The 22,280-nt window shown below is 48.8% G+C and overlaps 1 protein-coding gene and 1 non-coding gene across 7 annotated transcripts in view; one reads left to right on the forward strand and one right to left on the reverse strand.

Annotated features, from left to right (window-relative positions):
* Window positions 1–2,000: 2,000 nt before the first annotated feature.
* Window positions 2,001–22,280, reverse strand: part of HHAT (hedgehog acyltransferase) — a 375,148-nt gene continuing 354,868 nt past the window's right edge. For all 6 annotated transcript variants that reach the window (XM_060396732.1, XM_042229246.1, XM_060396733.1 and 3 more), the window contains one exon: window positions 2,001–2,998. In XM_060396732.1, the coding sequence (XP_060252715.1) occupies window positions 2,907–2,998 (92 nt within the window). In that variant the 3' untranslated portion in view covers window positions 2,001–2,906. The remainder of the gene's footprint in view (window positions 2,999–22,280) is intronic.
* Window positions 20,689–20,795, forward strand: LOC114117406 (U6 spliceosomal RNA). Its single transcript, XR_003591106.1, has one exon. It is a non-coding gene; the product is annotated as a U6 spliceosomal RNA (small nuclear RNA).

A 22,280-nucleotide genomic window follows, 5' to 3' on the forward strand; every position in this document is an offset into this window, starting at 1 on the left:
TAAATTACCATTCTCCCAATATATAGATTATACCATATTATATATGACTGATTTATTTTCTAAGTCTACGGTCTTTACTATTAAGAACAAAGGGCTTCTGCTGTCACTTTTCAAATAAATTAATCTGAGGAAACAATGAAATAATTTTCCATCTTCTTGCACGGTCCCAGGAATTCGTCAAGATGACCAATATTTGGCTGTCCTTCCGACGTGTTCCTGGCCTCCTTGGAAATCATCATGGCAATCATGCCTGGAGCGAGTCAGAGGATCCTGGGGCTAGAAGTGACCTTGGGACCTGTCCCTGTCCCATGCTTGAAGTTGCCCCCGGGGCTGATAAGTAGGGAAAGTGACATGTCAGATGTCCTTTAGCTGGGACTGCTCTGTCTGCTCAGACACCTCAGGAGTCCTTCATTTAAAGCAGCTCCAAGAATTTGAGTTCATATGCATGGAAACAGACATTATTTTCATATTACAGTGGGAGAAAAGCAAGAGGTTAAGGTTAAGATAACAGTAGTCCTGGATGGTTATTCACATATTGGTTAATTAGGCCTCAAATATACAGCTAAACACAATAATCATGTACTCATTCCTGAGAACCACTCAATCATACAATAGCTGAAAGAAATTCAGGATTATTACTTTCAAATATATTCACTTATTCTTCCAGTATACCTTAATGAGTAAATAAGCCTATTTGTTTTTATAAAAATGGCATCTCCAAAGAGTTGAAAATATTTTGCATTACTTATATTTATAAGGGCTTCCCTGTAGCTCAAATGGTAAAGAATCTGCCTGCAGTGCAGGAGACCCGGGTTCGATTCCTGGAAGAAGGCAATGGCAACCCACTGCAGTACTCTTGCCTGGAGAATCCCATGGACAGAGGAGCCTGGCGGGCTACAGTTCATGGGGTGACAAAAAATTGGACACAACTGAGCAACTAAACACATAGATATACACTGTTTATATATTTATATACACACATATATTAGGCGTGTGTGTGCATGCTCAGGTGTGTCTGACTCTGCAACCCCAGGCAATGTAGCCTGCCAGGCTCCTCTGTCCATGGGATTCTCCAGGCAAGAACACTGGAGCGGGTTGCCATGCCCTCCTCCAGAGGACTTTCCAGACCCAGGGGTTGAACACACATCTCTTAGCATCTCCAGCACTGGCAGAAGGATCCTTTACCACTTCACCACCTGGGAACCCCATACATTAGACATTTCCCTGCAATTATCTTCACATGATTTTGTTCCTCTATAAATTTCAGCTAAAAGACCTCTGGCTGATTACAAATCTTGAATTCGTGTTAAGAGTCCCTGAAATTTTACTGTATTCATCTGACTGCTCACCCTTCCTCAACCTCATCTCCTCCTGAAAACTTCCAAGCACAAGGACTTGCCAGCCTGTGTCTCCTCCTCCTCTATCAGGCCAGCTACCAAGGCTGCTGTTGCCCTGGTGTGCCTGCCCCCCTCCAGCCTCTGCCCTTTGCTGCAGCTAACACAGAGTGTGCCTACCCTCTGCCACCCACATCGGGTCCCCTCCCCACTCGCCTCCAAGCAGAGTGGCCGGGAAGAAAGGACGCCAGCAAACTGACGGGTCCTGCACTCCGCAAGTTTAAATCTCATTGAGCTAATAACCGCAGCCAGGACACAAGGATAATACCAAATGACTAACGGGAGACGGTGGGGACAGACCAGGTCCGCAATCACCCTCTACTCAATGACAATTAATTCATGTGCTTGAGATGTTCTGTTCTCCCATAATTGGGTACACTATGGATTCAAATTTTAAAGCTGCTTCACTTACCCTCTACCCCCTCAGAAAAGAAGAAGAAGAAAAAAAAAAAGCAAAGCCAAATGGAAGTATTCTGAATTCTCTACCACTTGAGGCCATTAGCAGCCTGTTAGCATCCTTCCAGAAGAGTGAATAATTCAGAATTAAGTGTGTTTCAACTTTAAACATTTTCTTCAAAAAATATTCAAGACAATTTTACAAAAATATGAAGTATCTGTATGGTAGAAAGGGCTCCATTTTATTGGAAACAAAACAAACAACATCAACCGCTGAGTGTAAACCACTGAGTCTGACCCACTCAGGGGGAGAGGGCTGCTGGGACTTGCATGGAGAGAGGAGAGACCACAGGAAGTCCTCTTTATCCTCTTTGCCTTGCCCCATAGCACCTGTCTGTCATACACTATTCCCTGTTTGTTTTCTTTTTTTAAAATTATACTTCTTTACTAGGAAATAATTAACTGTCAGGTAGAGGAACTCCTCTGTTTATACTTTCCTGCAAATCTAGGGAACAAGCAGCCAAATGGCAATCACCCTGATGAATGATGAACTCAAGTAGCAGCCCTCCTTGGGTACTGACGTCTATATTCGATCTTCTTGGACCCAGTAGTCGGCAACACAGCTGTGGCTTTGCCACCCCCCTGCCGAGGAGCTGAATGTCATGTGACCCTCAGAGCTGGCTCTACAAACTGCACTGCAGGAAGCAGGCAAGGGGTCACTTAAATGCCACTGACCCAACATGTTTCAGAAACACTGCCCAGTGGAAGACAGGCCTAACACTAATCAGAATTTATATGCCTCAATCAAGAAACGTCTATTGCATCTAATTCTTGGTAAAGGAGAAAGAACCTGAGGTCTGGACCACAACATCACCGTCTACAGCTAGGCAAGACGTTTTACTGCTTGGGGTCCAGCTTACTCTATAGACAAAGGAGGAGGCTGGGAAGAGGATCTCTAAGTTCCCAAAGTTACGAGAGCTCAAGTTTCCAGTCCTGGAGTGAGGTGACTTCAACAAAAGATGAGCAGGTCCCCTGGAGGTTACCTTGAGGTTCGAGGTGAGGGTGGAGCACGTGCCCTGGAAACCAGTGACTAGGGCGGACCTGGGCCCGGCGCCGTCAGTTACCAGAGTAAGTGTGGGCCCAGGCAATGCCCACGTGCGCGTAGCAGTACAGGCATCCCAGGACAGACAGGGTCACACACGGCCAGCCTGCAGGAGGGCGGCAGACGGGAGAGCGGTCAGACACGTGGGGCAGGACCTCCCACCGGTGCAGACCGTCCCCACCAGAGAAGGCAGCCCAAGCAGCAGCATGGGCCTCGGCTTAGGCATTAAGACACACGTCTCCTAGATCACCTCATGGTGTTCAAACTGGAACAGCAGCAAGTGGACCCCTACATCCCCACTGGGGTCATCCACCAGCAAGTGGACCCCTACATGCCCACCGGGGTCATCATAAAATGAGGGGAGCCCTATCACACACGCAAACTATGTTTAGAAACAGGACAAACTTTTGAAGAATACATATGTAGAAGCCGAAAGCATTTAATAACCAAAAAAGATGAAAAGTCCACGAGACTCATAGTAAATCGCAAAATATACGTTGACCATTGAATCGCACACCATCCACAAGCACACAGAAGCCCAGGACAACCAGGTACTTTTTTCAGCCTCAAGATGGACCCATCTTGCTTGGAGGCCTTCCGGTCTGTCACCACCGTGGCTCAGACCCAGATGTCAGGGGACCTGTTAAATGTGGTCCTCAGTAACCTCAGGGAGCAGGAAGAGGCAGTGGGGGTGGGCCTTCAGGTACAGAAGGCAGCCCCGGACTCAGCTGTGTGTAGGGTGAGGCATCAGCAGGTGTTTGGTAAACACGGGAGCCAGAGACTGGCTGCGGAGGCAGGAGAACAAAGCGGTTTCACTTACACAAAGCTGGGCTGTGGCGACTGATGCACAGCTGTGCTTGGCCCTATGGCTGTCAGGGGACATCCATGTGGAAGCTTCTGCCCAGCACACACAGGTGTAGGGAGCCCTGACCGGAGATGCATTCAGTCTGGACCACCGCTGGGCCCTGAAAATGCCCCCTTGTGTCACTGCATGCCAGGCAGAGAGGCAGCGAGAAGGCCACAGTCCGCTCGGAGACCCCAGCACCGTCTCAGCTTCTCCATCCACACAATGGGAGGCCCAACATACAGGAAAGCATGTGGAATCAAAGAAGATCACAGGCTTGGTAGCATTTTTAAAAAGTGTTTCAGAAAGGCAAAGGATTTCCTGGGAACTCTCTTATGTCCACACAGCTCACTGGTCTTTTTATCACACACGTGTGCCTACAGCCAGTCACCCCAGTGTGTGCCAGATGGCTGCCAAGAACCCGTTCTCCTTTCCTGACCTCAGAAGTTTAGATTGGTGATGATAAGGCAAAGACGGAATCCACAAGTCGCCCTTCCACCGCGTTCAACCAACACATGACGGGCATCTGCTGTGGGCCTGGCCCTGTTCTAGACGTAAACGTCTTCCTCTGTGCTCACCTGAAGGAACGAGGTCTTCACCTGCAGCAGCTGCTAACCAAGCAGGTCTGGCCCAAGTGTAGGGGGCATGCTAGGGGCAGAGCGCCCCCTTTGTCAGAGCTCAGATAAGCACAGGATCATAAAACTGAAAAGAACCTGGGGTGGGTGGCCATTCTGGCGACATGCCAAGGGCTGCTATGCCACATGGTCATCCGGACTTGTCAACTGTCAGTGGAAAAAGTGGCATCGAAAAGGGCTCTGTCCCGCCAAGTGAGCACTGACACCATCCCGCAGTCCTCTCGCCCCCCTGCCTTTCCCAGTAAGTAGTCTTCTTCCGTGTTGTCCCTTCTTACCCGGCTTTCCAATCCTGTGTGTCCGGAAGACTCCCTTATCCCTACATCCTCAAACACATGCACGCGCGCGCACACACACACTCTCTCTCTCTCTGTTGACTGTTGGGCTGTACCGTACTGCTCAAAGGAAAAGATCCTACACTAAGGCCCCTGCACACACTGTACATTCAGAGCTAGGCCCCCAGAATCGATGTGTGCAGCTGCCTGGTGGGCTTTTGACACCTGGACTTAACAACAAGTGAACAGTGAGTCAGCACTGAAGATGTTATGAATAGGATGTCAGATGATGGTTGCAAAAGAGTGGGGGATAGTGAATAGGCCAGATTATTTAACAGTTACAGCTACGTGCATACACGCAGGATGTATAGCACAACAGATTCAATGAAGAGGACCAAGGCAGGGGTGTAACAGGAGTTAACAGGATGTGGGCGGCTGTATCCTGAGATTGCTCACAGGATACTGGCAGGTTGCATAATAACTTCAGCTAACGAGGGATAAGACACAGAGGGGAGCGGCTGTAGCTAACAGAAAGTGAGCCGTGCAATTACACTCAAGGTTATTAAGGCTGAGCCATCTCTGAGCAATTACATCAGTATGAAGGACTGGAAAGGCAGAGGCTCGGGATACTGGAGGAAAAGACCATTATCATGCAGGGCTATGGGAAGTCAAAGGATATGTCTAATTGGTTTTCTGGAACAGAAAGGGATAATCAGCAAGTCTAAGGTAAAACTTTGTTTAAAAAGTAACATTGTACAATGGTGCAGCCACTATGCAAAAAGAGTATGGAGGTTCCCCAAAAAGTCAAGCACAGAATTACCATACACATGCCCCCAAGAATTCAAAGCAAGAACTAGAAGACAGAGTCCGACACCCAAGTTCACAGCAGCACTGCTCACAAGAGCACAAGGGCAGACGCAGCCCAGCGTCTACTGCGCGATGAATGGGTGTACAAAGTGCGGTCTGTATCCATAGTGGAATATTAATCAGCTGTAAAAAGGGAATTCTGACACTGGCTACGACATGGATGAACCTTGAAGACGTGCTAAATGAAATAAGCCAGGCACAAAGGGACAAATACGGCAAGATTTCCACCATCTGAGGTACCTAGAGTCGTCCAATCGACAAAGACAGATAAACACAATGGTGGTTGCCAAGGGTTGAGAGGGGAGTTAGTGTTAAATGGTCACAGGGTTCTAGTTTTGCAAGGGTAAAACTGTTCTGAATACGGATGGTGGCCGCATAACAATGTGGGTGTGAACTGTAGCCTAAAAATTACTAAAATGGTAACTTTCATGTTATATATTATTTACCACAATAAAAAATGTATCCCTGAGTGAAAGAAGACCTCAACAAAATAATACATGCCGTATTATTCTATTTGTGTGAAATGCAAACTGATTTGTAGTAACAAAAAGCATGTCGGTGGTCCCCTGGGGCTGGAGCAGAGGGAGAATCAGACCACAAAGGGGCTCTAGGAATCTCTGGGGATAATAAAGATGTTGGGACTGTTTTTCAGTGTATATACAACTGGAAAATACATTAAATGGATATATTTTATTGTGTAGAAATTATTTCTCAATGAAGTTTTGCCATTCTAAAGGTGTTTTGGGAACATCAGCAAATCACAGACTTACAGCGCTATGCTGCAATGTCCTAGGCTCTCTATGCCCAAAGTATTCAAATTCAAATAGCAGGAAGATGCAGTTCATTTTTACACGATGCTGAGTCTTTAGTCCCCCACCTCCCTGGGAGCAGAACAACTGGCCGCGTGTGGGACTGAACACTGGGCTGCCCTAATCATTCTTTCTTCTACTGGACCCTCTGAGAAAGACGAGCAGAGAAACTCTCTTATCCATGCAGATTCATTCAGCTGCTGAATCAGCACAAATCCCTATCCCTATCCTGGGGAAGTAAACCAATCCTTCCTAACGGGAGAGGAGTTAGCTGAGCTGCTGAATGAGCTCTCACTCACCCCATCAAAGGCTCGCTCTGCTGTCAAGGGCGGGCAACACTGCTGAGCCTGTGGCCGCCGTCTTGGCTCTAACGAGGTCTTTTCAAAGCCCACACCCCACTGCTGACCAATTTTAGAAAAAAATGACTGGTGAGCAGAATATGAGCAAACTGCAGCAATGCTTTCTTCTCATCCTTCCTTCCAGTTAACCAGAACCCTAGTCTCTGTCCACACGTGAGTAGTTTACAAAGACTATGCAATCTGCTATACAGTTTACAAAGAATACACAAACTTGGTGAATTCGCACGCTATGAGACAGAAATTACTCACTTATACTAATATTCTTGCTTGAAGCTCTATTGCCTCAAAAGGGTCCAGAGACCACAACCCAAGCCCAGGTGGTCTGGATGAATCCTGCTTGGAGAACAGTTTGAAGGACCTGAGTCTGTCCTTTAGCTTTACCTACAATTATCTATCAGTTCAGTTCAGTTCAGTCAGCCATGAAATTAAAAGACGCTTGCTCCTTGGAAGAAAAGCTATGACCAACCTAGACAGCATATTAAAAAGCAGAGACATGACTCCGCCAACAAAGGTCTGTCTAGTCAAAGCTCTGGTTTTTCCAGTAGTCATGTATGGATGTGAGAGTTGGACCATAAAGAAAGCTGAGTACAGAAGAATTGATGCTTTTGAACTGTGGTGTTAGAGAAGACTCCTGAGAGTCCTTTGGACAACAAGGAGATCCAACCAGTCCATCCTAAAGGAAATCAGTCCTGAGTATTCATTGGAAGGACTGATGTTGAAGCTGAAACTCCAATACTTTGGCCACCTGATGCCAAGAACTGACTCACTGGAAAAGACCCTGATGCTGGGAAAGACTGAAGGCAGGAGGAGAAGGGGACGACAGAGGAGATGGTTGGATGGCATTACTGATTCAATCAGTAATATTAGTATAAGTTTGATCAAGCTCCAGGAGTTGGTGATGGACAGGGAGGCCTGGTGTGCAGCAGTCCATGAGGTTGCAAAGAGTCAGACCTGACTGAGCGACTGAACTGGACAGAGCTTCCTCCCTCCATCTACTCAGCAAGTTCTCTAGCCAGAGGCTCTGACACCCTGCTGCCCCTCCTGCTCACCCAGTGCTCAGTCACTACCTTGCTGGTTCTCCTGAGGGGTCAGGGACATCGTGACCCTCTCTGCTTGGCTCTTGGGTCCCTACAGCTGGACAGATAGAATCTCACTTTCTGGCCCCATGAAGCAGCAATGACACCCACTGACTCTCAACCATTCTAAGACAGGGAAAAGACGAGTTTCCCATCTTGAGTGCCGTCATGCTACAAAGGAAGATGGCTCTCAGTTCCCAGACAAGCTTGCCTTGGCCGGAGCCCAGAACACAAATGTGGTGGTCCCGATCAGCAAGGATCACCAACATATCCATCCGCATCCCTGGGATGCAGGTTCACATTCAACATCCCACATCACCATCCCAGATGTGAGACTGAGGGTTTCCCGCCTCCACAGAGGGCCTTTGTGAGTGGGCAGGCTTGGAGGATACCCAAGAGAGAAATGGAATGCAGAGGTGACTCTCATGCAGAAGAGTCACAGGATGCGGTGACTGATGGATTTTGAGGCCAAAGAAAATGGCCCCGCCCACTGCCTCAGACAGCACCCTCGGGACTGACGCCAGTTGGTGTGTGTTACAGAGACTGTGTACCGTATGCTAACGGACGGAAGGGCTACTCTACTAGACAGTAAAAGGCCTGGTCCCAGGGTCCCTTCAGGACCTGTTCTCTGCTGTAACACTGAAAGGGGGGAAAGCTGGTTCTGTCGGGGACACCAGGATCTGCCCTAGCACTTGGCCACCATCTCTTTTTCTTTTTAATTGGAGGATAATTTCTTTGTAATGTTGTATTAGTTTCTGCCATACAACACTGTGAAATCAGCTGTAAGTATACATACATGCCCCGGCACTTGAGCCTCCCTCCCACCGCCGCATCCCACCCCTCTGGGTCATCACAGAGCGCCAGGCTGAGCTCCCTGTCCTAAAGCAGCTTCCCACTGGCTATCTGCTTTACACACGGTAGGTAGTGTGTATATTTCAGTGAGGCTCTCTCAGTTCATCCCACCCTCCGCTTCCCTCACTGTGTCCTCAAGTCTGTTTTTTATGTCTGTGTCTCTGTTCCTGCCCTGCAAACAGGCTCATCGGTACCATTTTCCTAGATTCCATATATATGTGTTAATAAACAATACTTGTTTTTCTCTGACTTACTTCACTCTGTGTAACAGGCTCTAGGCTCATCCACCTCAGTTCAACTGCCTCAAATTCAGTCACCATCTCTCTGAGCTGACTGGCTTGCACCTGTGCCTTTCCATCTAGTAGGTACTGTGAACCCCAGCCCCATACCCTGTGTGTTTATGTGTGTGTACACATATATATGTATTGGTCTGCCTTGGTGCCATTTTCTACTCCGAGAACAGTGGAGGCTGAGTGCTTTCTTTTCCTTTGAGAACGAGCTCATACATCAGGCTGGTTCCCGGGGGCTGGCTCAGGATCTGAGAAGCAGCAGGGCACTCTGCACCACGGTACTGGCTTCAGCCACCGTCATTTCATTAATTATTCAGAGGGACTTTATGTGCTGTCTTCATTAAAACAGCCCGCTCCTGACAGCACTTGATGTTTAACAATACTCAGATCTGACGGGGGAGAAATAATAAGGGGTTTTGGTAGCTTTATTTCTGGTAGTCCCGGCCTAGAGAGATTGTGGAGCAGTTCATCAAATGGTCCTGCACTTTCAGACCTACCTTCACAGCTCAATTTAGAGCTTTCATCTGATAAATCTACAGGGCAGGAGCCTTTCCCTGCCTACAGGCTACCTTACTGAAAGACACCCAGCAGGACCACAATTGCCCAGGCTTCCAAGCCTGTAAACTGCCAGGTCTGATTTCAAACCCCTGGGAATATGGACAGGAGGTCTGAAGAACAGGCTCTTGCTACTCCAGGGCTGGAGGAACCATTTCTTACCTTCATGTAATTTACAAACTTGGGCCTCAAACCTAGCTTTTGAGGCCTCGGTGTTTTTCCAAAAAAAAAAAAAACAAAAAAACAAAAAAACACAACAAAACACTCAACTGCTTCTTTCACACCCTCTCATGAAAAAGAATGACATGGTTCTAATTTGTTCAAAGCTGACATGTGAAATCCTAGGGCTGGTTCTCAAACAGGAGCCACACTGTAACCACCAGGAAGGCGTGTTAGAATGCACGGTCCCGTCCCCCAGAGGTCGTGATCCAGGACACCTGGGCAGGCCTGAGATCTGCGTTTCTCCTAGGATCCCTGGTGATGTGGATGCTGCTGGTCCAAGGGCCAGCCTCCGGGCCCCCTGTTCCGGGGGACTCTGCAGAGGACCCAGCGGTGGTTCACACACTGAGCAAGGGGACAGATGAGCACTGAGCATTTAAAGGTCACCAGGGCCTTTGCTGGAGGCATGCCACATCCTCACAACCACCCTCTTAAGGAGGAATTATTAGCCCCACTTCATGGAAAGGGAAACCAAGGCTCAGAGGGGCAGAGCAACTTTCTCAAGGTCTGAAAGCTAAGGGGTCACCAAGTGGCACTTGGAGCCTAGGGCTGTGTGGCTCCAGGAGTGCTCGGCCACTTGCGCTCCGAAGCAGTAAAGGGCCTCGGACCACGTGGAGGGGAGGCTCACACGGAGCCCTGCTTCCCGGCCTGGTGCCTTTAACTCTTCTGCCTCCAAATCTCATTTCATCCCCTCTACTCATGGTGCTAAAGAAACAGGAAGCAGCAGGCTCGTATTTTCAGGTATCACGGTCACTAAGCTGTTTGGTCACCGCCTCTCCCGGGGCTCCTCAGTCTCTCCATCTGTGTAATGGGGGGAATAAGCCTGGAGGAACATGTTTGCATGCCTTGTCACGGCAACTGTTAATTCAGACCGGGGCCACTGAGGCGCATGCTCCCAGTGCCTGGATGGTCTTTTGTTAACATAGAGCCGCAGGTATTTGATCCTGGTCATGGGCTGAGCCTCCACAGGGCACCCAGCAGGGAGACAGAGAGGAAGGAAGGGGCAACTCTGACTGCCCTGGGGGCCTTCCTGCCGTCCTGAGCAAGAGTCGTTTGCTGGGTGCGCTGTGCACACTTTAACTGGCACAGACAGCGGTCCTTAACAAATCACGCTGTTCACACTCAGTATCACATCCTGATGAAGCCAACCTGCACTGTGGTTTGCATCCTGCCCACCTCCCAGCCCAGGCCCCGCGGGCGGGCACTTCATGAAGCACTCGCTTCCATAAAGCAGAATCATTTCACGTGAAATTGAGCACATGGGGAGAACAAACCGGAGCTGCTTCTTATCCTGACAGTGCAGGTGGAAAGAGGTGCCAAGAAAACACACGTGTTCTCTCTCCAGAACCAGATGAGTGGGGGCCCGCCTGCCAGAAGCCCGTCCCTGCCGCCGCTGCCAGGATCTCCACTCCAGCCACTAGGGCCAGACGCTGCCCGGTCGGACCACACTCCCTAGCTGCTTCTCTTCCTTAATGTGTTCCTTTCTTTTTTAATTTAAACAGCCTATTTCGGGCTACTGTTTATCCTTGACTCACAACCATGCTATGTAACACAGTGGAGACAGCTCAGCAAACGCACTCCTGGAAGCTGCCTCCCAAAAACAAAGGGATGGGGACAGTGAGGGGCAGGCTCCCTGCCACCAGGCCCGGAAAACCACTCACCCACACGGGCAGTTTTTAAGACGGTTTGACAGTCTTTCTTTTTTTGACCGTGGCATCGCATGTGGCATCTTAGTTCTGCAACCAGGGGCCGAACCTGCGTGTCCTACAGTGGAAGTGCAGAGTCTTAGCCATGGGACCATCAGGGAAGCCCCCAGACCACCCCCCAGCCCGGGCATTTATGAAGCGCTGACCGTGTGCGCAGCATTTAGACAGGCGGCCTGGACATGCGTCACACGGAGCTTCATCTGAGGCCCGTGAAAATAGGCTCACAGAGGCTAAAAGCACACTCAGGGCCCCCAACTCCCCACCTACCCTCGAGATTTGGCTCTACGGCTCCCGCTCTGGGAAACAGAGGACAGAGACAAGAGTCTCAACACCTGGGTCACCAGGACAGTGGGCTGACACGAGTAAGCTGACATGGCGCTAGGATGGAGACAGCTGAGCTTAGACGGTTTTGTCTTTCCTTCTCATCCAAATATGCACACACGGGACAGTGGTGGTCTGGGAACCACGGCACGGGGTGGCAGCCTGGCACTGTTCTCTGGAATCACAGAGACTCTGGAGAAGAGAAGAGAAGCACCTGCAAATATAGAATGGGCTAGCTTTGGAAGCAGGATGGGGGTGGGCAGTGGGCAGGGGAGGGCCACTCTGCAGGCAGAGAAGCTCGCCGGCAGCTGAAGCCCTTCATCCCGGGACGCGCTCAGGACCCTCTGTGCATCCCCGTCCTGGGAAGGCAGCAAAGGCAGGACAGACTGCGAGGAGATGCCTCTTCCGGACAGGAGGCGGCGCAAGTCTGAGACCATGAACCGGCTCCTTTCCTCCCCAAGTCCCTGGGACCAGGGCGCCCATGGTTAGAATGGTCACTGAATAAACATACATGGGTGCCTGAGTCCTTGTGAGTACTCAGTCACAAGACTCTCAGATCCCTAATCAAAAATGACACTTGTTGCAAAATCCCCAATCAAGAAACCCTAGGTATGCACATCTGGCCTCTATTTCCCCCGCCGTGGGCCATGCAGCCAATGGACAGAAGTGCCCACAGCTGAAGCATCATCTCCACTTGTGTGTGTGTGTCCAGGAGAAGGGGCACCTGGCAGGGACTGGCTGAGAACACCTAGATGTTAACAAAGGACAGTGGGTCAGGAAGGCCGCCCCAGTCATCCTGCTTCCTGTCACTACGAAAGGAATGTAGCAGGGGAGCTGGAAAGGGAGAGAAGACACGGCACCTCCACCACACGCACCTCTGAAAGGGTGATGTCAGCACATCTCTCTGACATGTTCTTTTCCTAAAGCTGTTGCTAGGTAAACGACTCCAAATTACTTCGATTTCTCAGCAAAGAACACAATGATACAACCAAGCTCCTGGCGGAGACAGCAGCGTCTCTCCCATAGTTCTCGGACGCCACCGCAGGTTAGACATGCCAGCCACCCCAGGGGAAGGGGAGGAACTGTTCCTGCCTGGCAGAGCCAGCTCTGTTCTCACCTCACTGCTCCCACTCACTGTGGGCTGTGCTCATCTCCACGCTGAGGGAGGGATCCAACTGAGCGCAGGGGGTGCCGTGGAGCCAAGAGCTTGTCTGCACACCATCCTGAGTGGCTGCTGCTTCTCATCCCGGGGCTGTGCCTGCTCCCCCTGCCTGGTCAGAGGCAGGCTGGCTGTGCCTGGGGCGCTGTTGGTGGCCAGGATGCAGTTTCTCTCTATGGGTTCTGAGCCCATGGATCTGGTCTCATTGTGTGTGCGTGCTCAATTGTGTCCAACTCTTTGCGACCCTATGAACTATAGCCCACAGCAGGCTCTGCTGTCCATGGGACTTTCCATATAGGATACTGGACTGGGTTGCCATTTCCTTCTCCAGGGGAATCTTCGCCAACCCAGGGACTGAACCTGCATCCCCTGCATTGCAGTTGGATTCTTTACCACTTAAGCCATCGTCTCTAATGCTGACTTTAACCACTACAACTGCCTCTCGCCTTCTTCAAAAGGGACTGACATATATGCACTACTATGGATGGAGCCGAGAGCTAGCAGGAAGCTACTGTAAGGCCTCGGGGCTCAGCTTAGTGCTCTGTGATGACCTAAAGAGGGGAGGATGGAGGAGGTGGGAGGGAGGCCCGAGAGAGCAGATATATGTATACATGCAAATGATTCACGAGGTTGTACAACAGAAACTAACATAACATTGTAAAGCACCTGTATCGACTTTTTTTTTAAAGGAACTGACAGAAGCCCAAAGCACGAAACAGCTCCAAGATGAGCTCAGAAATGATGCAGCCGCAATATTCATAAACGGTATTTGGGAAAGGCATTGCCGCCACCGGGGTGCTGGTGTGAGGAGGGCTGTGGGGAAAAGAGGCGAGACGGGCGCCCAAGCTCTGGGCCTGCGCTGTTGGTGGCGGGGTCGACGGTTCCACACCCGGCCAGCCGGCTTGGGGCAGGGGCAGGCGGCAGCCTGCTCACCTTGCAGGAACATGGAGCACCTGGGCAGTCCCGACAGCAAGTGAAGACAGCCCTAGGAATGGCCAGCTACGGTCTGAGGGAGCCCAGGGCTCCCCTCTGCTAAAGAAGCATCAGCGCTTCCACGGGACAGGGCAAGAGCTCTTAGGTCGCTGTTCCAAGGAGGGAAAAGACACACAGAAAGATCCCATAGGGCCCCTCCCGTCAAACCCACACACCCTGGAGACCCAGGGCACTGCTGACAGTGGGCAGAGAGGCATCGAGCAGCCCCACACACACACAGCTGCTCTTCCTTTGTGGGGGTGCAAGGCCACGTCCTGCAGGAGCGTGGGGCAAGCGCAGTAGCCCTGGTCACTGGTGCCATCACCTCAGGCCACGTGGCCACCAGGGGCTGGCGGGGGAGATGAGCATTCGGCCTGAGAGTAAGAGAAAGTACCCACGTGTGAATGTCGACTCAGGCAAGGTGGACCCATTCTAGGCACCATATTTTACAAAAGACTCTGTCATGCAGAAGCCACTTCAAGGAGGGTCTGGAAGGGCTCCTCAGGGTAGGCATGCTAATAAGTTAAAGTTTAGCCTGGAAAAAGGCCACGGGGCCACATAGAGAATTAATTAGATTTGTCCTAAGTCACCCCAGAAGACAGAACTGGAGCCAAGAGATGGAAGTTAGGGGCAGATTTTTGGCTACAACCCAAAGGAGCCTGTAACAGTTACACACTCCCCTCCCTGGATTCCCATGCCTGATAGCATTCAGAGGGTGGTGCCTTGGATGGGAGATGAAACCAGATGACCCCCCCTTCAAGGCCCCTTCCAGTCCTTAGAGATTGTTACTGTTCAGTCACTCAGTCGTGTCCAACTCTTTGCGACCCCATGGACTGCAGCACGCCAGGCATCCCTGTCCATCACCATCTCCCAGGGTTTGGCCAAGCTCAAGTTCATTGCATCAATGATGCCATTCAATCATCTCATCCTCTGACACCCTCTTCTCCTCCTGCCCTCAATCTTTCCCAGAATCAGGGACTTTTCCAATGAGTCAGCTGTTCGCATCCGATGACCAAAATACTGGAGCTTCAGCTTCAGTATCAGTCCTTTTAGTTAATATTCAGGGTTTATCACCCTTAAGATTGACTGCTTTGATTTCCTTGCAGTCCAAGGGGCTTTTAGGAGTCTTCTCCAGCACCACAGTTCAAGAGCATCAATTCTTTGGCGTTCTGCCTTCTTTATGGTCTGGCTCTGACAACCATATGTGACCTCTGGGAAGACCATAGCCTTTACTATGCAGATCTTTGTCAGCAGAGTAACGTCTCTGCTTTTCAACACACTGTCTAGGTTTGTCATTTTTCTCCTGCCAAATGGTCCATACCAAAATTGAATTGATTACATTCTTTGTAGGTGAAGATGGAGAAGCTGTATACAGTCAGCAAAAATAAGACCTGGAGCTGACTGTGGTTCAGATCATCAGCTTCTCCTAGCAAAATTCAGGCTTAAAGTAAAGAAAACCAGGAAAAACAATAGGCCAGCCAGGTATGACTTCAATCAATTCCCATTTGATTTCACAGTAGAGGTAACGAATAGATTGACGGGACTAGATCTAGTTAACAGTGTGCCTGAAGAGCTATGGACAGAGGTCCGTAATATTGTACAGGAGGCGGCGAACAAAACCATCCCAAAGGAAAAGAAAAGCAAGAAGGCAGAGTGGTTGTCTTAGGAGGCTCTACCAATAGTGGAAAAATGAAGAGAAGTGAAAAGCAAGAGAGAGAGGGAAACGTACATCCAATTAAATGCAGAGTTCCAAAAAACAGCTAGAAGAGACAAGAAGGCCTTCTTCAACGAGCAATGCTTAATAATAGAAGGAAACAACGAAAGGGGAATGACTAGAGATCTCTTCAGGAAAGCTGGAAACATCAAGGGGGCATTTCACCCAACGATGGGCACAATAAGGGATAAAAATGGTAAGAGACCTAGTAGACGCTGAAGAGATCAAGAAGAGATGGTAACAATACATGGAAGAACTATATGAAAAAGGTCTTAATGAAACGGATCACTACGATGGTGTGGTTAGTTACCCAGATCCAGACATTCTGGAGTGTGAAATCAGGTGGGCCTTAAGAAGCACCGCTGTTAATAAAGCTAGTGGATGAGATGAAATTCCCGCAGAACTACTCAAATGCCTAAAGGATGATGCCACCAAGGTTTTGCATTCATTACGTCAGCAAATCTGGAAGACCCAGCAGCAGCCAATCCTCATCCCAATCCCCAAGAAGGGTAGTAACAAAGAACATGCTAAACCACCAGACAATTGCACTCGTCTCCTATGCTAGTAAGGCCATGCTTACAATCTTACATGCTAGACAGGCTTCAGCATTATGCGAACCAAGAACTTGCAGATGTCCAAGCAGGGTTTAAAAAAGGAAGAGGAACTAGAGATCAAATTGACAACATTCGTTGGATTACAGAGAAATCAAGGGAATTTCAGAAAAACATCTATCTCTGTTTCATCGACTACACTGAAGCCTTTGACTATGTGGATCATGACAAACTCTGGAAAGCTCTTAGAGAGATGGGAACACCAGACCATCTTACCTGTCTCCTGAGAAACCTGTATGCAGGTCAAGAAGCAACAGTTCGAACCCTGTATGGAACAACTGATTGGTTCAAGATCGAGAAAGGAGTACGATGGGGCTGTCTGCTGTCACTCAGTTTGTTTAACCTATATGCTGAGCACATCGTGAGCAATGCCGGGCTGGATGACTTACAAGCTGGACTCAAGATAGGTGGGGGAAACATCAACAACCTCAGTTATGCGGATGATACCTAATGGCAGAAAGTGAAGAGGAGCTAAAGAGCCTCTTGATGACAGTGAAGGAGGGGAGTGAAAGAGCCAGCTTAAGACTAAATATTAAAAAAAAAAAAAAAAAAAAAAAAACTAAGATCATGGCATCCAGTCCCATTACTGCATGGCAAATAGAAGTGGAAAAGATGGAAACAGTGATAGATTTCCTCTTCTTGGGCTCCAAAATCACTGCGGACAGTGACTGCAGCCATGAAATCAGAAGACAAGAGATTACAGCCTTGTAAAATTCAACTCTTCAAATCCTCTTCCCCTCCCCCTGCCCCAGGGAAGGTACAGACAAAAACTGAAGTTAGACTGAAAGCCCCCCGCAGTCAGGAGTGGGAAGGGAAGGGTACCCTGTCTGGGCTGGGACAGAAGTCTGGAAACATCACCAGATGCAGGAGATTCTTAGTGAGGGGCTTACGAAGGTATTTATTTACCTGACTTATAAAGTGACTCACACAAATCCCCTGTCCTTGTTTTAGGGGTAGCAGAGGAACGTAGTCTGAGAAAGCTCCGCTCAGAACTTTTTAATGAATGGCAAAGGTTAAGCCCTACTATCAGAACTTTATAAAAAAGAGATAATTGATATAAACAAAGAAAAATAAAGTGACTCAGACTCTTTTCATTACAGAGAACATTTTGTGCCTTAAAGATGCCATTCTGGAAGAACACTGTGTTCCCCTCAGGCTACCGACTCTGGCCAATGGCCCTGAGGTGGGGGTCTGCCTGGAACCGCAGGCCAGCACCGCCCGGCTCTAAGCCCAGGGTGGGATGTGACCCAAGGGTCTCTTCTGGCACCCCACTCACCTGGGCAGCCCGGATGTACCCGAGCCCATGCAAGCCTTGGCAGGGAGCAAACCTTCAGCAGACTCAAGGGGAATGCTCCCAGGTCAAGTTCTCTTCCTCCCCTGCCCAGCCGCTCAGAATCGCACAGCTGAAACCAGTGTTTTAGGGGGCAGAGAAGGCAGGACAGGGCTCTGCTGACGGGGAGCTGAGGAGGAACAAGGCAAGGGAAGCCTGGATCTCTCGGGGATGTTAGGAATTAACAAATAGTTAGCTGTAGTCCCTGATAGCTCAGTTGGTAAAGAACCGGCCTGCAATGCAGGAGACCCCGGGTTGATTCCTGGGTTGGGAAGATCCGCTGGAGAAGGGGTACGCTACCCACTCCAGGATTCTGGCCTGGAGAATTCCATGGACTGTATAGTCTATGGGGTCACAAAGAGTCGGACACAACTAAGCGGCTTTCACTCAGCTGCAGTCACTAATTAGATTTGTGCACCCTTCCCCGCTGAGTCCTCTGGGCTTCCTGCTTAGCCAGCAGGAGGGGTAGGAGGCTGGGCTCCTTCGGGGAAACTCACCCCATTGTTTACACTCTTCCCGGTAGTCTTTCCACGGGATTAGTTGTTGGCCTCCAGGGAAGAGATCTCAGCTGCCGTGCTTTCTGACGTGGTTCTGTTTGTGACCTCGGAGCGCACTATTACACTCCAGACTCCTTGCCGAGTTCCCAGCTGCATCCACGGTGTGGGTCAGCTCAGGGCGTGGAACCAGCCCGCCAGGCACTTTCTCGGATTCCTCTACAGGGACAGGGCGGTGTCTGCGAGGGTCAGCTCTACGGCGTGGATCTGGACTTCCCTCCATCTGACCCATCACATTCATCCAGTCCTTCCGAACTTGTGTCCCAGCCACGGAGTTGGTGATGCAAGAGGGGACTGTGATAGTCCCCTCTCCGGGTCTCCCATGATACCCCTGGGTTGGAGGTCTGAGCTATAACGCTGGCATCTTTCACTGCGGAGCCTCCATCTCCCTCCCCTAGGGGGCTGCCCTGGGTCCCATTTGGGAAGATTTGGCTCCATCCTTACTGTAAGGGCTGGGAAGGATCCGATCATAAACTACTCATCCTTGAGACTCATCACTCGATACTGATGGAGCTCTTACTACATACACACTGGGTGATGCCAGAGATGCTGGAGACATTAAAAGGCTGACTTACGGTTAGAGAGACAGGAATTCCGTGTATAAAGATGTCATGACCACAAGGTGTTTCCCAATGTGGAAGATGTTTCTGTGAACTGGATGTCATGTCGAGGGCTGGGTAAAATGGCAGGGGACTGGCCTCTGTGCTCAGAGAGCTCCATTCTGGAGAAGAGGACCCAGAGCACCGAGAGCCTGGCTGTGAAGGGTGCAGGAGCAGACAGGGCGCAGCAAATGCGGACTGCCTGGATTCTGACCATCACTCTGTCTGCGCCAGAAGGCAGCCATGGCGAGCTAGTCCACACTCCTAAGCACATGCCTTCCAGTAATTTCCAGCCTCTGGATAAACCCCCCCTCAATGGAAGAAGGCCTGCCCTCCAGAAAGACCATCTACCCAGCAAGACTTAGAATGGACTTTCACCCCAGATTTAATCTGTTCGTTTTTTGACCAGGTAACGCACAATTATAAAATTCAAATGTTCCAAAGAGTAAGCATGGAAAACTAAATCTCCATCTTCCAACCCCCATGTCCAGTCCACCTAACCCTTCTCTCCCTAGAAGATCTGGTTTCAGTTCTGTGTTTCTACTCCCAGGGATATTCTATGCACACAGAAGCATAACATACATATCCAAATACACAGATGCACACAAACACATACCTATATGCACAAAGATTTTCAATGGTTTTAAATTTTGCATTCTGAAATATATATTATCTTGAACACAAATACTACATGCACTGTTCATTTCCTTATTTTTTACGGTTTTAATTACTGGGCATTGTTCCATGTAGATACATATAACATCGCTTCATCCTTTTTAACGGCTGTGGAAATTTCTGAATTTATGTACCATAATTTACCTGACTCCCTCTGATGGGCACTAAGTCCATTCTAACTTTTGCTATTATAAACAATGTTGCAATTAATATCTTTGCATAATATTTCATTTCACATGTATAAAAGTGTATCTGAATGACAAATCCCTAGAAGTAGAATGGCTGCCTCAGTTTTGGTAGATATTTCCAAACCATTACCTACAGAGGAGTTACCATGAGCTAAATATTTGAGGCTAAATTTTTTGATCTTTGCAATCTAGAGATTATAAATTACCTTTCCCATGTTGAGGTTGATATACAAATACTGACTCCTTATACACCTGAAATTAATATAATTTTATATGTCAACGACACCTAAATAAAAAAAAGTGAGCATCTTTTCATTCATTTTAGAGCCCTCTGTGTTTCCTCTTTCTAAGAGCTGTCTATTCAAGTCCTTTTGCTATGTTTCTACTAAGTGGGTGCCTTTTTCTCCCAGATTTTAAGGGTGAGAGTGGTTATTACTGTTGCCCAGCCTGGTGGGCTTCTGTCTATGGGGTCGCACAGAGTCGGACATGACTGACCGACTGAGCAGCAGCAGCCTGACAGGTGTCCTGCAACCATCAGCAAGCGTGAGGTCAAGGGCACTGAGTCGGTGGGAAGCCAGCCACAGGCAAGGACAGGCCGGGGGACAAGCTGCCAAGATGGGAGCGGCCACCCTGAGCACTCCAGGGGCCCCCGTGCTGGGACGGTGGCCAGAAGAACACAGCCGGCACCAGCTTCTGTCTCCTACAGCAGCTCAGTGTCCATTGCTTCTGAATCTTCGCTAAGTGAAGAAATCAAGACAAACTTCGTTACTACTAGCATCGTCATCTCTGCAGACAGTGCTCAGTGAGCTGGGCAGGAAAGGCTATTTCTATTCTCACTCTGCTTGGCCCTTCAGCTGGGAACTGAAGCAAGGCCTTATTAGCCTGCCTGCTACTCCCTTTTCCCCCTCTCTCCATCCTTTTCTTCCTTCCCTGCTCTCTCCCTTTGTCTCCTTCCCCTACCCTCTTTTCCTTCTATCCATCCCATCCACTGCTTACTTGAGTATTGAATTGGGGGGCAGGCAAGGCTTAGCTCTGAAGCCTTCTCTCATGCAAATTTCCCAGTGTAGTTGACGACTGATGTGTGCGTGCTTTGTTGCTTTGGTCGTGTCCAACTCTTTGCGACCCTATAGACTGTAGCCCGTCAGGCTCCTCTGTCCATGGGATTCTCCAGGCCAGAACAGCGGAGTGGGTGCTCACTTTGGCAGCACATATACCAAAATTGGAATGATACACAGAAGATTAGCATGGCCCTTCCACAAGGATGACATGCAAATTCATGAAGCGTCCCACCTTTTTCTGAAAATGGATTAAAGACCTAAATGTAAGACCAGAAACTATAAAACTCTTAGAGGAAAACACAGGCAGAACACTCGATGACATAAATCAAAGCAAGATCCTCTATGACCTAGCGTAATGGAAATAAAAACAAAAGTAAACAAGTGGGACCTGATTAAACTTAAAAGCTTCTGCTCAGCAAAGGAAACTATAAGCAAGGTGAAAAGAAAACCCTCAGAATGGGAGAAAATAATACCAAATGAAATTGACAAAGGATTAATTTCCAAAATATACAAGCAGCTCATACAACTCAATACCGGAAAAATAAACAACCCAATCCAAAAGTGGGGAAAAGACCCAAACAGACATTTCTCCAAAGAAGACATACAGATGGCTAATAAACACATGAAAAGATGCTCAACATCACTCATTATGAGAAAATGCAAACCAAAACTACAATGAGATATCACCTCACACCTGTCAGAATGGCCATCATCAAAAAGTCTACAAACAATAAATGCTGGAGAGGGTGTGGAGAAAAGGGAATGCCCTTGCACTGTTGGTAGGAATGTAGATTGATACAGTGTGGAGATTCCTTAAAAAACTAGGAATAAAACCACCATATGAGCAAGCAATCCCACTCCTAGGCATCTACCCTGAGGAAACCAGAATTGAAAAAGACACATGTATCCCATTGTTCACTGCAGCACTAATTACAATAGCTAGAACATGGAAGCAACCTAGATGTCCATCAACAGATGAATGGATGAAGTTGCGGTATACATACACAATGGAGTATTACTCAGCCATAAAAAGGAATGCCTTTGAGTCAGTTCTAATGAGTTGGATGAACCCAGAACCTATTGTACAGAGTGAAGTAAGTCAGAAAGAGAAAGATACATATCGTATTCTAATGCATATATACAGAATCTAGAAAAACAGTACTGAAGAATTTACTTACAGGGCAGCAATGGAGAAACAGACAGAGAGAATAGACTTATGGACACGGGGAGAGGGGAGGAGAGGGTGAGATGTATGGAGAGAGTAACATGGAAACTTATATTACCATATGCAAAATAGACAGCCAATGGGAATTTGCTGTATGGCTCAGGAAACTCACACAGGGCTCTGTATCGACCTAGAGGGGTGAGATGGGGAGGGAGATGGGAGGGAGGGTCAAAAGGGAGGGGATATATGTATATCTACGGCCTTGGATTCCTTGTCTGAGCCAAATAAAATTGACTGTTTCTTCTTCAAAAAGCACACACACAACATCTGGAAAAGGAAAAAGTGGAGTGGGTTGCCATGCCCTCCTCCACGGGGTCTTCCTGACCCAGGGATCGAACCTGTGTCTCTTAAGTCTCCTGCACTGGCAGGCGGCCTCTGTACCACTAGCACCACCTGGGAAGCTGCATCTAGCTTCAGTTCCAATTACTTAAACCCTCCTCATTCCTTGACAGTTAGGTCTTCCTTCAGTTCTGAGCCAGTCACAATGGATGGGAGCCA

Source organism: Ovis aries, chromosome 12 (genome assembly GCF_016772045.2).
Source record: "Ovis aries strain OAR_USU_Benz2616 breed Rambouillet chromosome 12, ARS-UI_Ramb_v3.0, whole genome shotgun sequence".
Taxonomy (NCBI): domain Eukaryota; kingdom Metazoa; phylum Chordata; class Mammalia; order Artiodactyla; family Bovidae; genus Ovis; species Ovis aries.